The sequence below is a fragment of the Tetrao urogallus genome (assembly GCF_951394365.1).
Source record: "Tetrao urogallus genome assembly, chromosome: 16".
Classification (NCBI taxonomy): Eukaryota; Metazoa; Chordata; class Aves; order Galliformes; family Phasianidae; genus Tetrao; species Tetrao urogallus.
Genome location: NC_136829.1, coordinates 13,764,855 through 13,788,142, shown reverse-complemented (window position 1 = coordinate 13,788,142; position 23,288 = coordinate 13,764,855). Strand labels below are relative to the sequence as shown.

At 48.6% G+C, this 23,288-nt stretch overlaps 1 protein-coding gene across 1 annotated transcript in view; it reads right to left on the bottom strand.

Moving 5' to 3' along the window:
• NFATC2 (nuclear factor of activated T cells 2) overlaps positions 1 to 19,985 on the bottom strand; it is a gene marked incomplete at both ends in the record, with an annotated part of 75,388 nt that extends 55,403 nt beyond the window's left edge. The window contains 3 exons of the mRNA XM_079543226.1: positions 11,153 to 11,321; positions 11,654 to 12,665; positions 19,835 to 19,985. Coding sequence (XP_079399352.1) covers positions 11,153 to 11,321; positions 11,654 to 12,665; positions 19,835 to 19,985 — 1,332 coding nt within the window. The remainder of the gene's footprint in view (positions 1 to 11,152; positions 11,322 to 11,653; positions 12,666 to 19,834) is intronic.
• Between the last annotated feature and the right edge of the window lie 3,303 nt (positions 19,986 to 23,288).

Here is a 23,288-nt window from a genome sequence, read left to right as displayed (position 1 = left end):
ATCTTGTCTTTACAAGGGGAGAGGGAGAAAGAGAAGAGAGGAGGTTTTTTTAAGTACTGAGCACAGTTATCATCATGCCTGACAGCACAATTTGTGGACCCAGCAAGGACAACGAGAGGTGCTTTGGGCTGAAGAGTGGCTGCAGTGACAGCAATGCAGCATTTGCTCCATCTATGAACTTGCCGAGCAAAACCCAGAGTTATCACTGGGAGACTGGAACAGAAGAAAACAGGTAACAAATTACAAAGGAAAATTTGCCCCAGGTGAGGGCCGGCAGTAGCAGCTATAGCAGAACTGCCCCATACACAGGTTTTAATACTGACCACCTTGAAAATTAATTGTAAAGGGTGGTTTTGCTCATGTATAGAGCACATTCCCAAGGTAAAACTATTCCTGGTCTTCTAATAACATACACACATGTAGGTGTACACCCGTACAAATGCATACACGCTTAAAAAAAGAGGAGTCAATTGTCTGCTCATACGGCAAAGTTTGTGTCACCTGAGGGTCAAGAGCAGTAAAACACATCGTAAAAGACCTCGTCCTTCACGGGACCAGATTTTAAATAAACAGTTTCATCAGTGGAAGAAAGTAAAGTAATTAGTTGGTAATTTATGGCACCACGGGAATGCTTTGGGATGACATCACTGTAAATCAAAATAGCATTATATAAATCAAATACAATGAAAAAAGATATATAAAAGTGTTCTGCAACCTAATTTAAAAATGATGCTCTTATCTTGAGCTAACTGCTTATATTTTACATTTTAAAGGATTACACAGGGGATCATTTAGCACAAGCATTTCCATCTGCCACTCATACACCAAGAATACACCAGGATGACTTAGGAACAAAACTGGGGATGGACAGCTCACAGAACTGCCGTAGGCACATGAAAGTCGGAGTTTTACACCAAGATTTGCCACTAACTCGCTGCATTGCTTTGGTTGTGCCATATAATCTCTCTGCATCCATAACAGGGCAATGCGGATGCTAAACCTTCTTCGCAGGAACAGGAAGGAATTGGTATTTTGTGCTGCCCTTTTCATACACAGAAATGCATTGTGAACTAGAATGAAAGAAGATGTTGAAGTTTTGTTTCAGGTACAGTTTTCCTCAAAATTGAGCTGGATGAGGCTGTCAGCCTGCACAGACGCTCACCTCCGTGCTAGGCACCTACCTCACAATTTAGCAGAAAGCTGACATTTCCTTTGAGGGCACAAAGGGGGGGGGCAAAAGAGGCTCTCAAAGAACCCTATGGAGAAGTGCAGTTTCTTAATAGTAACTCTGAAGTTCATTTTTCCTCCCTTAGCAACAACCAAGCTCCTCTAACGCCTCAGGATTTTCTAGTCCCACTCCTCTGCTAATCCCTCAGAAGGGCAGAGCACAGCTGGCACGGCAGAGCTGCAGCTGCCCAAGGGCAGGGCGCAATGCTGTGCTGCTCAGCTGGAGTGGGAGCACAGCAGGGATGAGGGCAGAGGAGCAGCCCTGCACCAAGGTGCTGTCCTACTGCCTTTCTCACTTCTTGCAGTGATGGAAAAAAAGAAAAAAAAGAAAAAGAAAAAAGATCTGGATTTCAGTTTCGAGAGAGTGAGAATTAAGAAAGATTTATGAATAGAGAACTCTGGAAGGAAATATGTTTGTGTATTATAAGGTGAGCTATTCACAATAAAACTCCCCCAAACTGTATACAGATCGAGCTGGAAAAAAACCAACTCCTTTGAGTCACATTTGCCACAAGGGGAAGGAGAAGCCAGACATGATGTGTACCTTTCCATACTCTATTTTGGGATTTTAAGATCCTATTTCTTTCAGTTGAAAGATTTTTCTTAAACTTTACTTTTGCATAACTCTTATAATATTAACATGGCCAGACACGGGCTGGTCTGTGACCTGAGGAAATGCAAAGCACTTCGGCAGATAAACAAATAACATCATCCAGAAAACAAGGAGACTTTTCTTGTTCGGTTTTCGCTGTTACGATTGGATTTCTAAACAAAATGGAAATTTGTGGTATGATTAAAATCATCAGCTCACCTCTGCACAAACAAAATTCCTTCACTCTGCACTCCATCCATAGATCAATAGCAGTCAGACTTGGGAGAAGGGGCAGTAATTGCCATTTTCAGAATGGCACATGCAACTCCACATGCAAAACACAAGCAGACGTGCCATTAGCAGCTGTGGATGGGCAGCCCAGTCACCTACTCAAACACAATTCCTGAGGCAGTGCCAGCAGCTGCAGCCACTGAGACCACGCATTGGGCACCTGAGAGAAGGCATTATTTTTCCTGAATTATTCTGAATTATTTTCTGGATGTATTTCTGAATTATTTCAGAACTCGGATCTTATAAACAGAAGAGGCAGACCTGAATACATAACGCTCACAGAGCAAGTTTGAAATCCAAGTCTAAATCAGTCCCTAACTCAGTATGTTCAGATGAATCAAACCCTGCAGCTGCACAGTCTGCATAACCTCTGGCTGCAGTGATTTAAAAACACAGGTTCACTTCTGCAGCGCTGTGTAAATAGCAAATCTCTTTGCAAAGCAAAGCCTGCAGCACTGCTTGGTTACGCTATCTGGGAACGGAGTGATACATTGACAGCATCAGAAAGGTGAATTCCTTAAAGATTCTCACAGGTACAACATATGCACACAAAGAGGGAATTCAGAGAAACCTTTGGAACTCAGTTTTTTGAATATTGCATGTATTTACTTGAATTTAAATATTACTGCAGTTTATATAAAACTGTATTATCAGGAAGTAGGAAGAGCAGATAGGGAGATAACTGTTCTTAAACAGGGACTCCAAAGCAGCGAGGAGCAGTGACGTGCCAGTCCCTACAGGCAGTAAGCACAGTGAGAACTCATCCCTGCCACGCTGTGCCATGCTGTGCCTCTCACCAGCTACAAGGTCTTGGTTTCTGCTAGCATTGAAAGTTTCTGCATTTGCTTTTTTCATTCTTCAGGACTTCAAGTTGCACGTCTACAAGCCAAATACCTGGTCTGCAAGCAAACAGCGATGGGCTTTGCCAGACAGCAGCAGTAGCACCTGCAAGTCTTAAAGGCACCTCTGGAGAGCCCTTTGAGGACCTGTGTGATGCAGGCTGCGTGTTACAGACACTGATGGCCTTTGAGAGTAGAAGGGAATAATTTGTTTCCCACTCATCCACACAGAGCTTTGCTTGTCAAGAATTGAGGCCTTTCTCCCCTGGGAGATATAAAGCTACACATCTTTAAAGATGATTTTGCACATCTTCCTGTCTAGACAACGCAAGCTACTGCCAGGAGGAGAGTATAAAACTGGGGAATAAGGACATCGAGCCTAGCGAATTAATTTGTTTGAAATAAATCAGCTCTTCTGCTTGTTTCATCTCAGTCTATTAACGGCTGCGTTCTACTTGCTATCTCCTGGTGGAAGTCATTTCAGCTTCCCACTGAAAGGGGTGTGCATGTGTGTGGCCGTGGTGATTCAGAGGGGCCACCATCAGGCGTTGGTGGAAAATGGGAAAACAGAGCTCAACCGGCAGCGCTTAATTAGAAGCAAATAGAAAGCCGCGTGAGAAATCGCTTCCTCCTACTGCTTCCCTTTTCCTGCTGTACACGAGGAGATAAGAAAGCACTCACAGGATCGCCCCTTGGTGCACACAGGGCAGCATGCAGGCTCAGCACCGGCTGCCTGAGGAAGGAGCCCCACTCCCCCAGCTCCCACCTTCCTCCTGAAGCAGCCAGGGGCTGCAGAGCTGAGCCTGTGCCCTGAGGGCTCTGACACCAGAAGTTATTTCCCGCTCACACTACATCTGCCTGGAGGCTGCTTTCCACGCCAGCACCTTAGGACAATATGCAGCAGAGCAGAGGAAGATGTGCTTGTCGGAACGGACCCTGCTTGCCACAGCTCTTCTGCAGTGCCTGCTCAGTTCGTTTCCTGGTTGAAGGAACTTTGTGTTTTGGATTTGATCGTTAATTCCCATCATTAATACTCTCCGGCTGCAACACTTCCAAGGATTTTTTAGGGGAGCCTTTATTCAACAATATTCTGACCAGGATGGAAAAGTGTATTGTCTCAGGGAGAGCACCATACCATTAGCTGTCAGTAATTAACAGAAGACCTCCTCCAGACACCATACCACGTAGTGGCTTGCTCATCTGCTTTCACTGGAGCTGACACTGAGCAATAAGGTTGAAACTTGTCACGTTTCTGTTCAATTTGATGTACTTGGACATAGCAAAAGAACAGAAATCATAAGGAAATTTCCAAGGACTGAATCTCATTTGTGCTGCTCCTCACCATAAATGACAACCAGGCTCCCAGTATCTAACTGGGCTTATTAGTTCTTCCCAGGATTTAAAATAGAGGTCCACGGCAGAAAAGACAGGAGGAAGCAACTGAGGGCCAAAGCAGGCTTTAGTTCCTCGCTGCCTCAACACAGGTCATTCTGTAACACAGGCAGGTTGTTGCTTCTCTGCACCTCAGCTTTGCTACCCCTCGCTCAGCACATCACCTCTTCATGAGGGACAGAATCCCTTTCACTGGGACAAACAGACTCAGCTTAATGTCTTTAAGCAATAGAGAATGTAGTTCATGTTCTGGTCAATTTTCTCAGTAGCTAATCATCCTCACTGTCATCGAGTAGCTCTTTTTGCATTACTGTTCACAAATGCACGAGTCAGCTTTTCCTCTAATTTTGGCTTATTAAGTACCGTATTTGATATTCCCTATTATTCAGTCCAGTTCTGTATCTTAACAGAAGCCAATTTCAGGCTCATCCACGTTTACCTACCTCACCTCTGAATAATCTAGACCTTTCATTTCCTCAGTGGCTCCAGTGTATTTTCAGATAGATCCCAAGGCAGTCATGCTACCAATATACACCAGGACAGTGTGAGGGTACCAACTCATCTGGCCTTGCATTTGATGAGATATTCATATTGAAGAGAGTTTCCCAGACTTATCTAAAACCAAGGTCTGCATTCTCAGAACTGCACATCAATCCCCACAATAGCACATGTAACCACAGTAAATGGATGCATGACCCGACAGCTCAGCACTCGTACAATCACCACAGTTGTGCAAACAAGCTCAGTAATCCTGCAGGTAAATTAGGCATGAAACACACAGACAATTTGTCAAACACGGTGATTTGGAGGCAGAATCCTCAAGGTCCAACAGCAGCCAGGAACCTGTGCAAGGCTTGCCTTTGCTACAAGAAGGAAGTAAAGGGGACGAGAGCACACAGAAGCATGGCACAGCACAAGCCAGCCTTGCTGCACACGCCCAGCACAGCCTGCAGAGGCCAAATTCTACGGAAGTGCAAGCACCAGCACCCAGCTTCATCCCAGAGCTCCAACTTCCCCTTGCCTGAGCAGGGGGACAGGCAGAGAAGGCCAAACTCAGCTACCTCCATGTGCCCCCAGCACAGAATCCATCCAGCCCCGCTTGTGGGAGGATAAATTACGATAGCAAGCTGTGATTTGGCTTTGAGTTTCCATCAAAGGCTCTGGTTTCACTAATAAGCAAAACAATTAGTTGACTGTTGGAAGTCACACACATTTACAAGCCAGAGCCCCATGGGAAGCCTAAGCTAGAAAACAAAGTCTTCTTTGACTTGAAAACCACAAAAACACATAGGGCAAAATTCAAATATAAAAAGAAAGTGAACATACGTTTGTCATTGTAAAGCAGCTCCTGTGTGTTCCATTAACAACTCCACAATTACCGCTTCTTTTCAATAAATAAATAAAGAAAGAGGCAGTGAAAGTCACCACAGTTTTAAAAGTGACCACCCAGGGGAAGGCGGGCTGTGCTGCTGTGCCACTGCCGTGCTGGGCCAGCACTGCTGCACCTGGGCAGCACCACGGCACCAAGCTCAGTGCTCCAGAATGCCCTTCATTCTGCTGCTACAATCAAACCCACACTGAAGATGTCGTTGTGGCAGTGGGATGGAAGCTCATACCAGGTTATCCCTCCCCTTGGCTTCTGAAACGAGGCTGACATGGACACCCCTTGCCTGTTTGCCCGGCTGGAGGCTCCTGGGGCTCAGTCAGAGAAACCACCAACAGCTTTGGATGTTCTCTGTGCTGAGAACAGAGGAGGCTGAGGACCCGATCAGCTTTAAACAACTACAGCTCCCAGGTGATTTCAGGGCACTGGCAGCAGGCAGGGGCTCTGGCGTCAGACTGCCTGAGGTTCCTTCTGCTCCAAGGAGGAAATGAAGGAACGAGGTGGCCCAGGTGCTCCAGCCCGAAGCACAGACCCCGTGCAATTCTCTCTCTCTCAGCCTTCCTGCTCAGTTTAACCAACTGCCTTCAACTCAACCCTGACCCCAGCACTTAGCAGCAGGGCAAGCAGTCGCAGGGAGCTTGCCTGTGTGCCCATAAGGGGTGAGGGCCCCGAGGAGGCAGAAGAAAGCCTCCTGGGGAATGTGTGCTGGGGTCTGCAGCACAGCAGGGCCCAAGTGTGGGGCTGCCACTTCCTGGTGAGCATCCAAACCACTGCAGTGCTGCTATAAGGCAAGGGCATGCTCCCATCCCGTCCTCTGATGCTGCCCTCACAGATAAACCACCAGCTGCTCTCCACAAAGGTTCCAGTGCCCCTGAACACTGGGTAGGTCCAGGCCATGCCGACTGTGGCCATGGCTGTCCATACGGGTCAGGCTGTGCGCCATGAACCAGCTGCTGCCTTTATAAATCAGAGCCCCAGCAAAAGCACGCTCGGATACTTCTGCAAACTGCAGTCTCAGATTGTGCTGAATCGACTGAACTATCCGACACAAGCAATGCAAAACGACAGCTTTGTAGATGAAAAACTTAGTAACGTGGGGAGAGTATGAGAAACTAAATGAGAGATGCAAAGAAGTTACTGACTGCTTCTGTGCTCGTTTTCATTCAGAAGGATTTGAGCCTTTTGTAAAGATAAATTAGAGAAGCAGTCTATCAGGGGAAGGCTTTGCTAAGATGGCAATAAAAAACAATGTCAGAGTTAGGCACACTCCTTTGAGAAAATTACTACAAATTACTGTGCTAAAGAGCTGTGTAAAACACAGCTTCCCCATGGACTGCTTACAGCAAGCTAAGTCCAAAACACATGGGCAACTGGGGAAAAAAAACTTAGAAACAAGTTTCTCAAACAGATTCTCAACAAAATAATCTCTCTCAGCATCTCTATGACCGTGGCAGATGCACAATGGAAACTGACGCCCTCTGTCACTACTCTCAATTGCTGTAGGTGAACGCGGCAGTAAAGCACACATTTATCTATCTGACCACCTACAAGGACCTAAGTGTTTCAGAACACAACTATTTCTAATGAAGCAAGCACAGACCCAACTATCCAGAGCGCGTGGATAATGACCTGCACAAATCAACTGCTCATCTTCCTTTAAAGCTTTTCCTTCCCCTTTCTCTTTCTCTTGCCTTGAAGGAAGGACAAGGGCTCTACTTGGAACTCCCCAAAATATCACACAATTACGTATAACTTCAATTCAATCGTGAAAAAGTCTGCCTTCATGCAAAGCAATGGGACAAAAACAGAACTGCAGAGCTTTCTAAATTTTTATGGCTTTTAAGGGATCAGAGACTCTTCTTGACCACAGGGTAAAGCTCATTCATACCCAGCCTTTCCTATCAAATAGGTTATTTCTTTTCATCTCCATCTCTGCTGAAGAATTGAAAATCTGTCTCCCTGAAGCACAGAGGTTCTTACTGGCACATTTTCCCATGTGCAAAGGAGAAAAACACCTATTTGGTATTTTGGTGCATGCGTGCAAACTACGTGCTTTGTCCCTGCTACTCCGGATTTCCTTGCTGTTCTCAGTGATCTGACATCCAGGGGGACACTTAGACCAGCAAAATGTTGGCATTCAACTTACATCTCTAAAAGGCTTAAGTTTCACTTTAGTTGACAGCAAGCTGTAGTTTCCTTCATAGTGATTCAGAACTGAACTGGGAGCCTTCACTTCTCCATGTCTCTAGATGATCTCTGAAGTTAGATGTTGTGAACATTATATGGGATTAATGCCTTCTCTCTTCCTTCCCCAGGTAAACAAAGCAAATGGCCTCTTCTGCCTGGCCCATCTAAATTGTCACTTTGATTAATCGAACTCTTCTCCCGCCAAAGTTGGAGTGCACAACTGGTGCAGAGCACAAACTCTCAGGGCTAGACATGTGAAGAGGAGGAAGCAGCATCAGAAAGATAAACCACAAGATAAGGCCTGGAGGATGTGAGATCTGCTGCTTTGTATCTTCAGAGCGCCCAAAAGAAGAAACTTGCATGCAAAATTAGTTTTCAAAAAATAAATATTGCAGACCAAGACCAAATTGTGAAAACTAGCCTGCATTTCTTCCTCCAGAAGGCTCAGTGGCATAATGAGCCACACAAAGGGCTGATTTAACAGGAAATTAGAAAAAATATATAATATATTTTAGAAAAAATAATCAAAATAGATGAGTAGCAGTTTATTGAAAGCGGTGTAAAACGCAGCAACACGAGTGGGATGGATGGTCACTCTGTCTGTGAATACCACCACTATGGTGGGGCTCAGGGACCCAGGGTACGTTTGGCTTCTCAGTGTTTAAGTCCAAAAGTTTAAGAGACAGTGCTGGACTCAAGAAGGTTGGCACAGAGGGGTCTGAGTGCTCAAAAAAAAACCCAATCAACCTGAGAGTGGTTGGTGTGCTCAGTAATGACACCTCAAAAGCGTGGCCAAGCCCCAACGCCAGGTCTAAAGGCCACAACAGTGCAGCCCTGTCATCCCCAGGCAAGCACTGCATTTCTGCAACGGGGCTGAAAGCAGACACAACTGGTTGAAAAGTCATGTAACCCAATTTCCTTGCAATCGGTTGCCTGAAACTCATGTGCACTTTGCACAGTGCTAGAAGTCTCTTCTGTTTCATTTTGTCTGTGGCTGTAATATCAGAATCTGACTGGAACACAAAGTTAAAATGCACTGAGGGGGAAGAAGGAAAAAAGCCTTGAAGCCAAATAACTTAGGACATGAAAGCTTTGGATTTTACTAGCCTTCATGAGTTTCAGATGTCATAAACTGTACAGGTGCAACTATCTCAGTGCTCTGTACCCATATGAACTCTGTTACATTCAAGTGAACAGAGATCCAACAAATACTTCCAGGTTTATAATAAACCTTCATAAAGAAACTGTCCATATTTCCCCCATATGCAGGCACAGCTGTGCGGAGGCACATCTGCTTGGGAGACTTTAACAGGGATCTTTGATTTCACAGTTTGAGATCCTTAAGCTCGACGGCAAATTATGATAAAACTAGGAATATCAGTTCTTGTGTCCAACAGAAAATATAAATCCCTCTTTGATTAATATTGATTACAGGAAGGAAACAAAACACTTGTATTTACCCATGTGACAAGAAAGTCATTCACTGCAATAAGCATCCAGAGGTTAGGAACATCTTGGAAAGGTACACGATACTGCTTGTAAGCAACTGAGAAGGGACCGAGCTCTGACTGCATATACAGCTCACACATCCACGGAGCTGCCAGCACACCACGGTGGGTTATGAGCTTGTCAGATTTATAAATTAAAAAGAATCTTGTCTGTTAAGTTATGGCAAACTTGATGGTGATGTGGTGATTGCTATTTATTATCTATCACGCTGTACCCTTAAGTATCCAGTTTACACACACAAGCCCAGCTCAACCAAAGTAAACACATTCATTGATTTAACAATTTATGGCTTGATTTTAAAAGGGGCTGAGCCTGCAGGGTAATATTTAACATATCTTTGAAGTCAAGCACAAATCAACCCTGTGAAATTACTAGTATAAATCACATGCTCAGAAACATCAGCATTTTCCTGGCCTGGGCTTCCTGTAGCAAGTCATGAGTGCAATGGGAACAGCTGTAGAATGCACCCCAACTTTGCTTATTGAAAACTGTAGCTGTGGCTGAGCCAGACAGGTGCCATGCAGTTACCAGCAGTATCACACCAATACATCGCAACCCTGACCAAAAGCCTGGCTTTCCTTCAGGATACTACCTGAAATGAGCAGGAAATGTGAGTGAAAAGCCTGATGTGGCCCCAAACAGCTACAGTCCAGCTACTCAGCCATTTCTTTACCACAGACTTCGTGCAGTGAAGAAGCCCTTCCATGGATCAGCTGCAGGCCAAATTTGGTTACCCTCATCCCTACCAGCCTGGATTTGGTTTGCTGATTTCAGCAGCATGAATTCCCTTCTCACAAGCACAGGTAGGACCAGAACCAGAGTTTTTAATAGCACTACAAGCAAAATCTCAGAGATAGAAAATTTTGTGCCTGGACAGAAATCAGCCTAATTCAGCAGGAAGCTCCTGCTTAAACTCATTCATCCTTTCTCTTTAGAGTTACAAAGCTGATCAACACATCCTTTCTACAGCCACAGCCTTCAAGAGGGCAAACGTTTTCTTCAGCTCATCCCCACTGCTATGTAATTCTGATGCCCTCCTATCTCCTTATCACACCACAATTACATCTAGTACCATTTCCTATTGGTGTCACATATGCAGGACAAAAAGGAGGTAGCAAGTTACTGATAGTTTTGCTCATCATCTATGGTAAGTTATGTATAAAGCAGGCGCTAGACTGAAAATAATGCAATGAGTGCTTGAATCACACACAGGTGAGGTCCTCTGACCTGCATTTCATGGGAACTCGTTCTGCAGGAATCCGGGGCATCAAGGCTCTGAAACATTCATCCACACCGCTGCAAATCTAACACAGTCTGCTATTGATTTCAAATCTCAGCTTGGTTGGTCTCTGAGCCTGAAAGCCAGGCATGATATCTTTACATCTTGAGCATCTCAAAACACCCTAACCAACAGAGAGCCTGTTTTCAAGGTAAAATGAGCTCAGTTGGAATTTAGATCATCTAGACATCTTATGACAGAGCTGGATCACAGGGATTCAACGTTTAGCCCAGAAAAAAGTACCAAATATTTTTGTTCAGTTTCTGAGTTTTCATAAGCCAGTTCAAACCAACTTCTCAAACTTCCTCGCCACCGTCCAACTTCAGACATCTCATGCACATCCACAATCACACACAGAGCCACAAGCTCCCTGTTTCCAGGTCAGCCCCCGGCACAACTTTCCACCGTAAGCCAGCCCATTTTTCCCCATGCATTTCCTCTCCAGTCCTTACCTGGACCACAGGATGGCCTCCAGTCGGGGCCTTCACAGCCCCTCGGCTCCCCTCCGTCTCGTAGTGCGCGCGGTGGTGGGGCTTGGGCTGCACCTCGATGCGCAGCTCGTAGGAGCCAGACTGGCTGGAGAGCGGCCACTCGAGGGGCGGCAGAGACTGGACGGGCAAGCTGGGCACAAGAGACAGGCAAGCTGAAGCTTCCAGCACTTTACTTCTCAAAGCCCTGACACATTTGCCCACCGAAGACCCTACCAGGGCTGCAGTTATGCAAACTAATGTGAATTTTTTGCATGGCGCAGAACCAGTGAATCACTTCAACAACGTTTCTTCCAAACCCATATCTTTCATCCCTTGCAGTCATAGGAATTGGACTCCCATTAACCTTTGCTGTCCCTAAGCACATAGCTCTGCTTTACAGCAGGATCTGCCCTAAGGATCACAGTGCATGGGATAGGGCATTATACCATCGGAGAACCCACAACCACGAGAAGCGTTACATACCTGCAGATAGGTATTGCTGGCATCAGTTGCTTTGTCCAGGACGGAGGAACCAACAGAATCGATTCTGGCGCTGAGTTTCTCCTGTCCTCCTGCTCGCAGGGCCCGTGGAAGTCAACAGTCTGAAAGACGTGGCACGGAATGCTGTTTTTGTGGGAAGGCATTGATGAAGGGTCAGGGCTGGTTTTCCAAATTTTGGTGGGAACACCACAGGAAGGATCTGTAGGAAGGCTGTTCATAGCATCCATGGAAAGAGGAGCGCTGGACAACTGCGTGTAAGTAAGCGTAGAGCTGTCTTCCCTCAGGGGGATGCGTGGAGAGGACTGTGGAGAGGGGGTCCTTGACTGTCGTGGAGAGGTGGAAGGCTGCTGAGTGCAAGAGTACCTCCGTTTTGCACCTGGTGATGAAGACCTTGAGTTGGGACGTGGTGATGGTGAATGTTGTCCCAAGCAGGTTTCCTCCGTGATGCTTGTTCGTGGTGACATTATTGGAGAGGTTCTAGGAGAATAATGAGTATGGATGTTTTGAAACTGCGGACAAAGGTCATCACTAGGACCATTATTTGGTGAAACACATGGTGATGTGCAAGGAGATAAATTTGTCTCTGAAATGAAACTTGCAGAAGAGCCGCTACTAGCTGGGCTCAGACACAGTGGTTCTCTGTAGCCCTCAAAGCCAGGGACGGGCAGGGTAACCCTTGGGCTAGTGGTAGCTGAGTTTGACTGATGTTCTACCAAAAGAACATCGGTGTCTCTGCTGCGGAAGGGACCCCCTGAATTAATCAGTTCAGGATATGAAGTAATTTCAATCCTAGGACTCGGAGCAGAGGCCCCTGCGGCGCTCGCAGGGTGTGTAGGTGCTGTCCCTATGCTATCTGGCTGTCCATATCTGCCCATGGGATCTGCAGAAAGGCTAGGAAAAGGCAGGGGGCATGGCTTGAGGCCACAGTCCAGGACATCATGAGCGTATGCAACTCCAGAGGGTGGGCTGTTGGTTTTATGTGGAGTCGGTTCTTCTGGAAAAAGAAGGGTCTCTTTAAGACTATAAATATTATTACAGAAGCTGAGCAATCGCGGATTAAAAATATGCATATTTATATACTGCTTGTGATCAGATATTAGGTAAATATTTGTTTAATTATTTTTAACTGCAATTAATACTTGTGAAAAGTACTGGATTAACAGCCAGGGAAGCTCAAGAGCAGATGAGGCACGGACAGAAGCACTGCCAGCACCTCCACGCTGCCCTGTGGGCTCCCATGACCCGAGCCCTGAGCTAGAGGGGTCACCTGGAGGGGTACACAGCACATCAGCTCTCTGCTGGCCTTCCTATTCATTTGGACAACTATAGCCATCAGCACCAATGGGGGCATGGTGATTCTGGTCAACCTTTATCAGCTATGAGCTGGAGCGAGACCGTCTCATCATGAAACCTCTTCCAAGTAAGCCTACATAAAACCAAGATGTTGAGGAACAGCTTTCAATGGAGAGAAAAATATTTCTTACGCATCAAATCCCAGTAAAAAAAAAAAAAAAAAAAAAAAAAGGCTTCATGAAACCAATGCTGAGTTCAAGTTCTTAATTAAAAAGCCACTTGTTTGGGTCCATATCACCCCAATGAGTTTTAGTGACAAGTTTAGCACAGGAAAGCACCAGATGATCAGAAATCAGTACGTGTGCCACACAAGGAGTGCCTCACTGAAGTATTCAAAAAACAGCTCCAACGTCTCCACCTCCCACCCTGCACAAGGGAGCTTTTCCCATGAGCAGTGCATTGTGTGCAGAGCCAGGCCGGACACAACTGCACTTTGTGCAAAAGCAGAGAAGCTGAGAAGCCCATAGTGATGCTTCCACACACAGCAACTGTGATTTAATTTCAGGGGTTTTCTGTTAGTTTTCACTACTGAATTCCTCTGAACACAAAAGCAAGGGTTTGTAGTGAATGTAAGGAAAAGTTCAAAGCCACCTTTACTTTTTGATAATGAACCCCATTTTCTCCTCCAAAGTGACAGCATTTCCCAAGTATGGGACTCATCAGCTCTGGGAGGAACTTTTGGTAAAAATAACTCAGCCTGAAGAGCGTGCAAATGAAGACAGAGCCTCAGCATGGACTGCTGCTGCTTTTTGTGCTGAATGTTTTGCACAACCTGGAGAAAACTCTGTTTAAAGAGCAATTTCACAGGAACTGCTGAGCATAGCGTTTATTGAAAAACACCAACCAGCCAACCAACCCCAGCCACACATAGAATCTACGTGGGACGGAACCAGAGATGACTGGGAAGCCCAGTTTGCAGAGCTTTTAAGGTTCCCTCTGGCACTTAATTCTGGCCCATCGATCTTGGGGGGGGTAGGGAAAAAGCAACAAGTAGCTGAACTTGGAGCAGCACACTTCTTTGCACATTATCTCACTCGTGGGAATTCCCGTGTCACTCACATCACTCAGATTCTGTTGCATCATACCCAGATATTGGCGCGGCTCACCCCCCCGTAGGGCTCATAGAGCAGCGCACCTCTTGGCTGTCACAAAAACATCACTCCCACTGCATGCAGAAGAATAATTCAGATTTAAATTGCTGCAATAAAGCAAAATTAGCACCAAACAGAGCGAGGCTTGAAATGAGATTCACACCACCACCAGTACTCGCAGCTTCAGCCAAAGATCAGGGCCGCCCTGCTCCCCGCAGCTCCAGCAGCAGCTGCCCCACACATCCGCTCCTTATCTGTGCCACGGCTGCTGGGCAACACGCAGCAGGGACAGCACTGCAGCTCCTCACAGCTTGTGCCGAGCTCTGAAGCTGGTGTGTTGAGATTGGCACTGGAGGGTGTGAGGAAAGCAGCAAGATACTTGGATGTGCACGTGTAATTTTAAGGTCTTGCAAACAACTCCCCCTCTTTCTGTTCATTAAAAATCAGCCTTCAGATGACTTTAGTTTTGCCTTTCATAGAAATACTGTGTCTAAATGAGCACTTTCACCATTCATATTCACCCTCCCAAGGAAGATCCATGCTCCAGATGTCAATAACCCCACTTAAGAACAGCAACAAGCTGCAACACGACTGTGCCTCCACACGGCATTCCTCACAGCACTGCGGCGCTTCGTGGCCACGCAAAGCCAGATTGCTCATACTGCTAGCAGGGAGAGAGCACGGCAGGCACCCTGTGCCAAGCAGACAACACCCACAGCCTTCCCCAGAGCAAAAACATTCCTCTACCCCCCACCCTTGCCCCACCGTCCAGTTATCGATACAGCAGGCAGCAGCACCGGGATGGGACTGGGCTGCAGACAGTAGCAGGGCTGCATGGGGCTGAGACTCAGCGCCGGGACTCCAGTCCCCGCAGGATGAAGGTTTTTTGGGAGAGTCCCAGGCCCTGCGTGCCTTCATTGCTGTGGCGAAGTCACTGTCCCAGGCACTGCTGCCCACGCCTGTGATGCTACAGCGCAACACGCTGACTTCACCGGGAGGGAAAAGGGGCGGCTGGGCAAAGCAGCAAGCGCTGCATTCCAGAAATAGAATTCTGCCACTGAAATCAGTAGTTTTTGTTTGTGTCACAGCGGGAGCAGGGCTGGCTGCTCTCAGCTCACTGCCAAGGCACAGAGCAGCCTGAGCTGTGGGACCCGTGTGAAAACAGCACAGGGTTTGTTCTTTCAAACAGTGTCAGGGAGAGAGAAAACGGGGTGTAGGGAAAGGTTTCCCCTCTGCCGCACCAGTAAGAACGTGCAGCAGCCCGGGGAGGCAGCAGTGCCCGTGCATCTCTATGAGGTGGGGAGGAAAAGCTGCCCCCAGGAGCAGAGGGCAGCAAACCCCTGCCCAGAGGTGGCAGGCAGCAGGAGGTGAGGGGCCACTGCATCTGCTCCAAGAGGGCTGTTGGGACCAAGAGACCTAAAGGTGATGTTTTTCAAGAACCAAAGTAGCTTTAAAACCATTATATAGAAACTCTGAAGGTGCAGCTTTGCACCCTGGGTTCTGCCATCTCCAAGGATTCATCTGTTCCTGCATCCCAGCATACACACCAGGCTCCTCCTGCAGACAACTTTTTGACCACAGTTGGACAGACGTCACAGGGAGCGACCCAGCTCCTGTGGCACCTCCACGCCACAAGCGTTATTACAGTGCTTCCCCACCTCCCCTCCCCTGGGCACTTCTCAGCCTTTGCTCTTGCTGCTGAATCACCCATTGATTCACCAACAAAACGTTCTCATTTGAAAGGGAGTTTAAAGAAAGCTTCATATCCAGGCAACACCGCACCTCTTCACACCCCGTCAGCTTCAGCAAACTCCGTCACACTCCCTCTGGACTCCCAAGGCTCAGTAAGTCCCAGTCCTGCTCGGGATGCTCCAAGCCCCGCAGCGCTGCGCCCGCGCTGACACTCCAGAGCTGCCGCTCTGCCCCGCAGTCTTTACGCACAGTTCAAAAGACGATCTTTCCTCCTCTCACAATAGCAAAAGGAAGCAGGGCTCTGCACGTCCCATGCCGTACCTGAACAGCACACCAGACGCTGCAGACACACGACTGCTACCAGCAGCTCAACTACCCAGCACGTGGCCCCGCAGTCTCCCCAGGTGCTCTCATCAGATGCAATTAAGAAGGAGAGTTAAAACACGGGTGGAAAAGATCAACGGACTGAAGTTCCAAAGGATTTCACCTTTTCACACGCAGTGAAGGGACCTGCTGGCCCCGAGGCATTTCTGCGCCCCTGTGTGCGTGGATTCAGGGTGGCAGTGGCCCACTCTGCTACTTTTTTAAAACAAGGCAGCAGCCTCAAAGCCATTTTGTCAGCCAAATTCGACTTTGCCAATTAGCACGAAACCAAGGATTAGCAGATCATCAGAGCAACTGCTCCATTCATCAGAGCAACTGCATTCCACGATGGGTTTACACAAATCATCACCTAACAAAGGCTGAGGATAGCAGCTGTGTGCGGGAGGGGGAGCTCAGGGGAGAAGCGCAGCTTTGTCCTCATCCAATTGCAGCAGGGCATCTCCTGTGATTTAAATGGAGTTACTTATTTCTAAGAGAGTCCGAAAGTTTTCAAACTGCATATTGTCACTGCAAAGGGCCAGTGCCAAGCTCGTGGCGGTTTTCAAAGCTGAGCATTTTGCTATTTACACTGCCTGCTTGGAAGCTTGAAGTGAAAGTCGGTTTCCTGAGTGAAATCTGGTATTCTCTGCTACATGTGCATATTTGTTTCCTTACTGTAGGGCTGCTGCAGAACACTGCGTCCTGTGTTACTGAGCCAGGTGCAGCACTGAGCTGCAAGCCCTTCTTCTCCTTCTGGTAGTTTTGTACTGGGGAGGAAAGGAAGGACTATCCAGGTTGTGACAGCTATGAGAGGTGGCAATATCCCTGGTCTGTCTATGCACAAACATTTAGAAGAACAGTAACATTTACCAACATTCCCTGCTTCCCCTCCATACAGGATACGCACACAGCCGCTTCCTCTAAGTAGATCCTTACTGCAACATGTAACAGCAGTGCTGCTGGGCTCCGTCCTGGGAGGAAAACTTCCAGCTGCTGCCCTCACCTGTTGTCGTGGAACCTGATTATAAGGTGGGTTTTGTTTGCATTTTAAAATTCAAAACACCACTCAAAGGATCACTCCACAGTAACCTCAGGTGTAACAAATGACACCCTAGTTTAACTCTCATCCTGTGCATCATCCCATCCAGGTGAGCACAGACCAAGAATACAAGAACTGACACAGAGCGGCAGTCTGGCTTTTCACTTCTGTGCCTCTCATAGTGGAGAGACAGCATGGGAGTGCTGCACAGCAACATGAAAAAGGTCCATCAGAACATGTTCATGTGGGAACCCCGCGTGCAGGAGCAAGCTCAAGCTCTCCTCAGCTCCGCTGTGCCTCTCGCAGGGAGCTGGAACCTGCCTGCATGCTCTGAGGAACACTCAGCACCTCCCGAGATTGAAATAAGATAAACTTTGGGATGCCACCAGCAGTACCTCCACGTGTCTCTTGGAAGGAAGCGAATCTAACAGGTTCTCTGACAGGACAGAAAGCATCTTCCTTGTCCAAGTGAAACCACAAGTCCCTGGCAGCCAGCAGAGCCACCCCACAGTTCCAGCACCATGTTCAGCCCTGTCCCCATCCTGCCTGCTTGGGGAGTGCAGCAGATGTCTAAACCACATCTGGCAAGGATGGGAAAAGGCGCATGGAAAATGGCACTGGGTACAAGGCTCCTGCTTATGGAAACAGCTGGCTTAATAAGGAATATCTAATATTAATAATATTGACCATAGGGTTTTTATTGACTCTGTTTCCCCTGTTGCTTTTATAGCAGTCCCTGTTCCTGTTGTCTCAGGCACACATAAGCACTCCTGAACGCCAGCAGCTTTCAGTAAGAATATTTCTGGCATTCCCATGACAACAAGTTGTGATACAGATCCTACTTTTAAAACACAAGCTTAAGCAAATACTATCAAATCACAGCCTTTGAAACATTCACCAGAAATGCTTTTTCCTCCCAGCCCGCTCCTAGAGCCTCGCGATTGCTGTTGTCCCTTTAAAAAAAAAGATGACTTTGAGCGTGTTTGCAGAGATTTGTTATTGCAGGAGCTGCGAGGTGGGTGGAGCTGCCCAGACTCGGAGGAAACCGGGGCCGCTCAGACGGGCTCTGAATGCAGACTGCAGCACTGAGATCCTCAGACACTCCTATGGTTTTGGTCCCATTTTGAATCCTCCACAGAAAGGACTTGTTTTCCCAACTGCAGTTCAGATGAGGCCAGAATCTCACATGAACAACGAGCATCATTTACCACCAGCATGTGGACAAAGCCCTTCCCCAAAATTTGAACATTTTCTGTTCTCGTGTAAACACGCTTTAATCTTTTGTACATGAAAGGTCACGGATGTACACTGGATTGCTTACAGACTTTGCCTGGTGCTTTTCAAAGCGAGAGAGAATGCTCTCCAGATTACAATGCTGGTATATATGGTTGTGATTTTTTTTTTTTTTTTTTTTTAATGCTAATGATTTCCATCTTTGGAACAAACAAAATTACTATTAATTATGGTTTCCAGTCATTCAGACGGGGAGAAAGCAGGCTCGAGAAGGAAGTTACTTCTACTCTAAGCATACACTGCTCCGCATTTATGTGGTTGAGAAGATTAAAACTTTCTACCCCCCACCTACGCACTATTATGTGCTGTGGAACTTCCCACTTCATGCCCCACAGCAGGAATCTGTACTGACAGAAGAAAAAAAGTCGTGAAAAAAAAAGAAAAAAACAACCAAAACCAGTATCTGAAGTTTTCACTGAAATTGAATGTATTTCCATTAAAATCTCTGACCTCTTCCCATTGTGGATTTCTTTCAGTATGGTTTGATCTACATCAAACCTCAAAACAACACTCAGCTTTGTACATCTGCTGCAATCACCCACCCTTCCCAGCTGCCATGCTGGCACAATCTGTGTGTGTGAACAGGTGAGCAAAGAGCACCTCCATAAGGACTCTCCATTTCACTAGGGACAGCCCAGCCAGGCCTAATGGTCTCCTTCCACAAACACCCTCACGAAACACCTCCTCAGCTCTGCAGAGCCACAACCAACATATCTTACAAACGACCTCCTGGCAATCCATCCCCCGGGTCCTGCCTCTTTCGGCTTCATCTGCTTCTCACAGAGACCTGTATTTCATGGGATAGGAAGCACTGCTTTTTAGCACCATTTAGACAGCCAGGGAACACATCGCAGTGCTGGTCGTACCACAGACCTGCATCAGCTCGGGGAAGCAGAACAGACCGACTTTTCTTGTTTTTAAGCTGAAGTGCACGGCGTTTGAACCCGGAGCAGGAGCTGACTGCCCCCCCAGGCCGCCGTGCTCCTGCTCTGCGCCAGCTCCCAGCACACCCGCCAGCACGATGACGACGCTCACAAGGAGACCAACCGAGCCGAGCGCTTCTGCTTCGTCTCTCACCGCTGGGCTCAAGTTCCCACGTGCACCACTTTTGTAACTAATCAGAAATCCATCCCCCAGCTGCTCGGTCACCCAGCAGGGCTCGGGGCAGCCACCGCCCGCTGGTGCCAACCGGGCACCGCGCCGCGCTCCGGGCTCCCGTCCAGGGCTGAACCCGCGGGGGGACGGCAGCGCCTCGGGGACCTCCGAGCGGCCGCAGGCAGCGCCCGGCTCCGGCAGCGGGGCCCCGTCGGGGCGAGGCGGCTCCTCACCAACCTTCGATCGGCTTCAGGTAGTCGTAGTCGAAGAGGATAGAGAAATCAAATTCCTCCTGCGGACTGCCGTCCCGAGCAGGGCCGGGGTCGGGGCAGTGCCCGGGGGTCCCGTCCTGCGGGTCGGGCTCCGCAGACTGCGCAGCGGCGCTCATCGTGGCCACCCCCGGCGGGCAGCGGCGGGGCGGGAGGCTCGTCCGGAGCTGGCCTGCTGCGACAGGAGCCCGAAAGGCGATGGGAACCTGAGGTATCCTTTCAAGTGCAAGTGGAGAGCAGTCAGGGGGGGAAAAAAAAAAAAAAGAAAAAAAGAAAAGAAAAAGAGGGGGGGAGAAAAAAAGGGCAAAAAAGAACCGAAATAATAACGTCTTCCAGGGGTCGCTGAGGCCGGCTCCGCTGCCCCGACGGCGGTCGCACGCGAGGGGGATCGGGAGCTGAGCGGTGGCAGCTTCCTGCTCCCGTGCAGCCACCTGCCGCCCGGAGCCGCCCCCGGGGAGGAGGAGCCCTGCCCGGCCCGCACCGGCCCCGGGGAAAGGGTGGCTGCTGCGGGAGGATGCTGGAGGAGCTGGGGAAGTGAAACGAGAAAGGGAAGCGCAGGGCTGTGGGGGATGCCGATAGCCTCGCACAGTGCGGGGGGTGGCGGTGGTGTGGGGAACCTCGGGAAGTCTCACTGAGCTCCCACGGGGTGAGCCGCCCTCTGCGCTCTTACCCCGCGCTGAGCACGGCTTCGTGTCGTGCATGCAGCCTCTCCCATCCCAGCATCAGGCCATGCTGGTGGAGCCTGCAGCAGCTCCAGGAGCCCAGGTGCTGCCCTTGCCTTGTCCAGGTGCATTGCATCCCATGCCTCGTGCTCCCTGATCCCTGTGCAAGCACCAGCAGGCAGTTTCTGGACACACCTCCTGCACTCATAGGGACTCCTGCCTCTCTTGACTGGGACACCCATAGAAACACGAAGCTCTGCATAAGGCCTCTGTTCTTTCCCCACCCTGCTCACAAACAGCATTTCTCCAACTAGGTCCCGTCACATTCCCCACTGACCACACTGCCCCTCGGCCACCTCCACCACACTGCCTCCATTCATCTGCACCTTCTGCAGGCACTGCCCCGCATGCTGGCCATGCCTGCCAGCAGCCTGCTGCCCTCCAACCTCTCCTGCCACTAGCAGTGACTTCACCTGGAGATCCTAAATTTGTGTGTTGACAGCATCTGTGGTCAGACGACTTTGTTCCCTCGCTTTCCTGTCCATTCAGTCCCCTTTACTGGTGTGCACATTGCTGTCATTGGATCTGTGGGTTTGAAAAATGCTCTCAGTCTGTGGGCAGAGTGGAGTGGCAAAGGCAGTGGGACCAAGATCATTAAAAAAGTGTATTAGCATTCATTTCAACCTGTTTGTATTTGCTAAGCCTGTTAGCAGGTCAACATCAGTTGCATTACAAATCTGACCCCAAGCTGTTGGCTAAGCTCACTGAAAGCCTCTTACATAGCACACATTAACTGGAATCTCATCACAGAATCACAGAATGCATCAATAGCACGTAGGCTTGTAACCTGTCCCCTGTATCGGTAATATGGCAGCCAAAGAATGACCTCCTCATCACACTGTTTTTCTCCATCCTTTGCCAATTCACAGCACCAGAACTGGACTTTCCCTACTATTTAAAATCAGTTCCTCTGCTGAGCTTCTGCAGAGCGCTCAGCAAGTGCCATGCCAGCAGCTCCGGGATGCGTTAGGGGCACCTATTGGTGAGTGCAAACACTGCACGACGCTCCCTGCTGTGGAGGGAAGTAAGGGCAACTGCAAGGGCACTGCTGTGGGAAATCAGGCCTTACTGACATTAATTCTTTACTTGAATGTGGTTAGGGGTAGGGGAAGCAACCTTGCAGAGGGGCAGGTGATCCCGCAGACCTGCCACGCTGAGGTTTATTCTGAGACCTCTCCAGGAGGAGATGGTCAGCTGGAAATAGCAGGAGCCCTACTGCTGTATTCTGTCTACACGCGTACAACTGGAGCGTGATTTAAATAGAGAGAAGCCCTTATTCCATATTCGCAGCCACCAGATTAACGAGGGATGTCACTGCAATCAGGGCCACATTTAACTGAGCAGAGACTCAAAGAGCGATGGTTTTTGCTTCTCTCATGAATGTGTGATACACCCAGTCCTACAACGGCATGCTCGCATCACGCTGTCTGAACTCCCCCCAGCAGCCAGGAGCAACAAGGAGCGGGGTTTCCGCATGCTCAGCGTGCAGCTGTGTGCACACACTCGTACGTGTGCAAGCAGTGTGCAAAGCCCGGGGCTGCGTGCATCTCCTGCGCCGTGTGCGGCTGCTCCCGCCCGCGTGGCTCCCTGCCTGCCGCGGGTCTGCCGGCGCTCCGCTGAAAAGGATCCAGTGTCTCTCTGCGGTTCAGCTGGAGACCACAGTTAAAGTCTACCTCATCTGCTGCGGCGATTCCTAACGCTACGCGAGGCCCTCGAGCTCTGGAGTTCCTTACTGTCTGCTTTGGCCAGAAGCGGGCTGCGCTGCCGCCGGGTGCAGCCAGGGAAGCCTGCGCAGCCGGTGATTAGCGGTCGTGGCTACTGGGACCCAGAGCTGGGCCCCCCCAGAAGGCTGCAGCTGCGCTGAGCTCCTGCCCTCAGGAACGTGCGCGGGGAGCGGCCCTGCGGGGAGCGTGGGCTGCCGCGTCTGAGGGCTCCGCTCGGTCCCCAGTGTTTAAATTTGAAGAACAAAATATATTAAATTGGCATATTTATTTATCTGCTCTGAAATGATGCTTACCATTTGCTGGAGCGCTAAGCTTTTATCATTGGCTGTTCTATGTGAAATTTGTAAGAAAAACCAAATATACTTGCTGATCTTGGCTTAGCTCTAAAGGGAGCTGTCAGCCTTCCAGCTCACAACACATGGAGCACGAGTGGATAACATCATTTATATTAGCCACAAAAAGAAAAGACACAAACGATAACATTGGCCTTTCAAATTAAGATATGGATGACTGGCAGAGAGCATGGGGAAATGACCCCCTCTTCTGCTCAGTCTTTATCCAATCCTTCATCCTGTGTTTCCTAGCTCGTCTGCAACCCATTAAGAATGTAAAGTTTCGAAGTTATCCTTAGCTACTCCTAGAATTAGTAATACTCCACAAATGGAAAATGTACCTTTTGCTTTCCAAGAGGACCATGTCATGCGAAACAGCTTCACTGCTAATTCATCGAATCATAAATTCTGACACTGGCGAGGAATTAGGGTGACAAGACAGCAATGAGAGAAGTGTTGGAGAAATGCAGGGATTAGCTCAGTTTGTAGGAGTCGGCTCTTCTGCCCAGCAGACAACCTGACAGATGTCAGGGAGCTGCAGCCACCAGGCACAGCGCTGTGTGGCTTCCCCTGCTCCCTCTGCGTGCACACAGGGCACGTGAGGACATTGGTCATATGGGAATAACAGCTCCCACAGGCTTCCA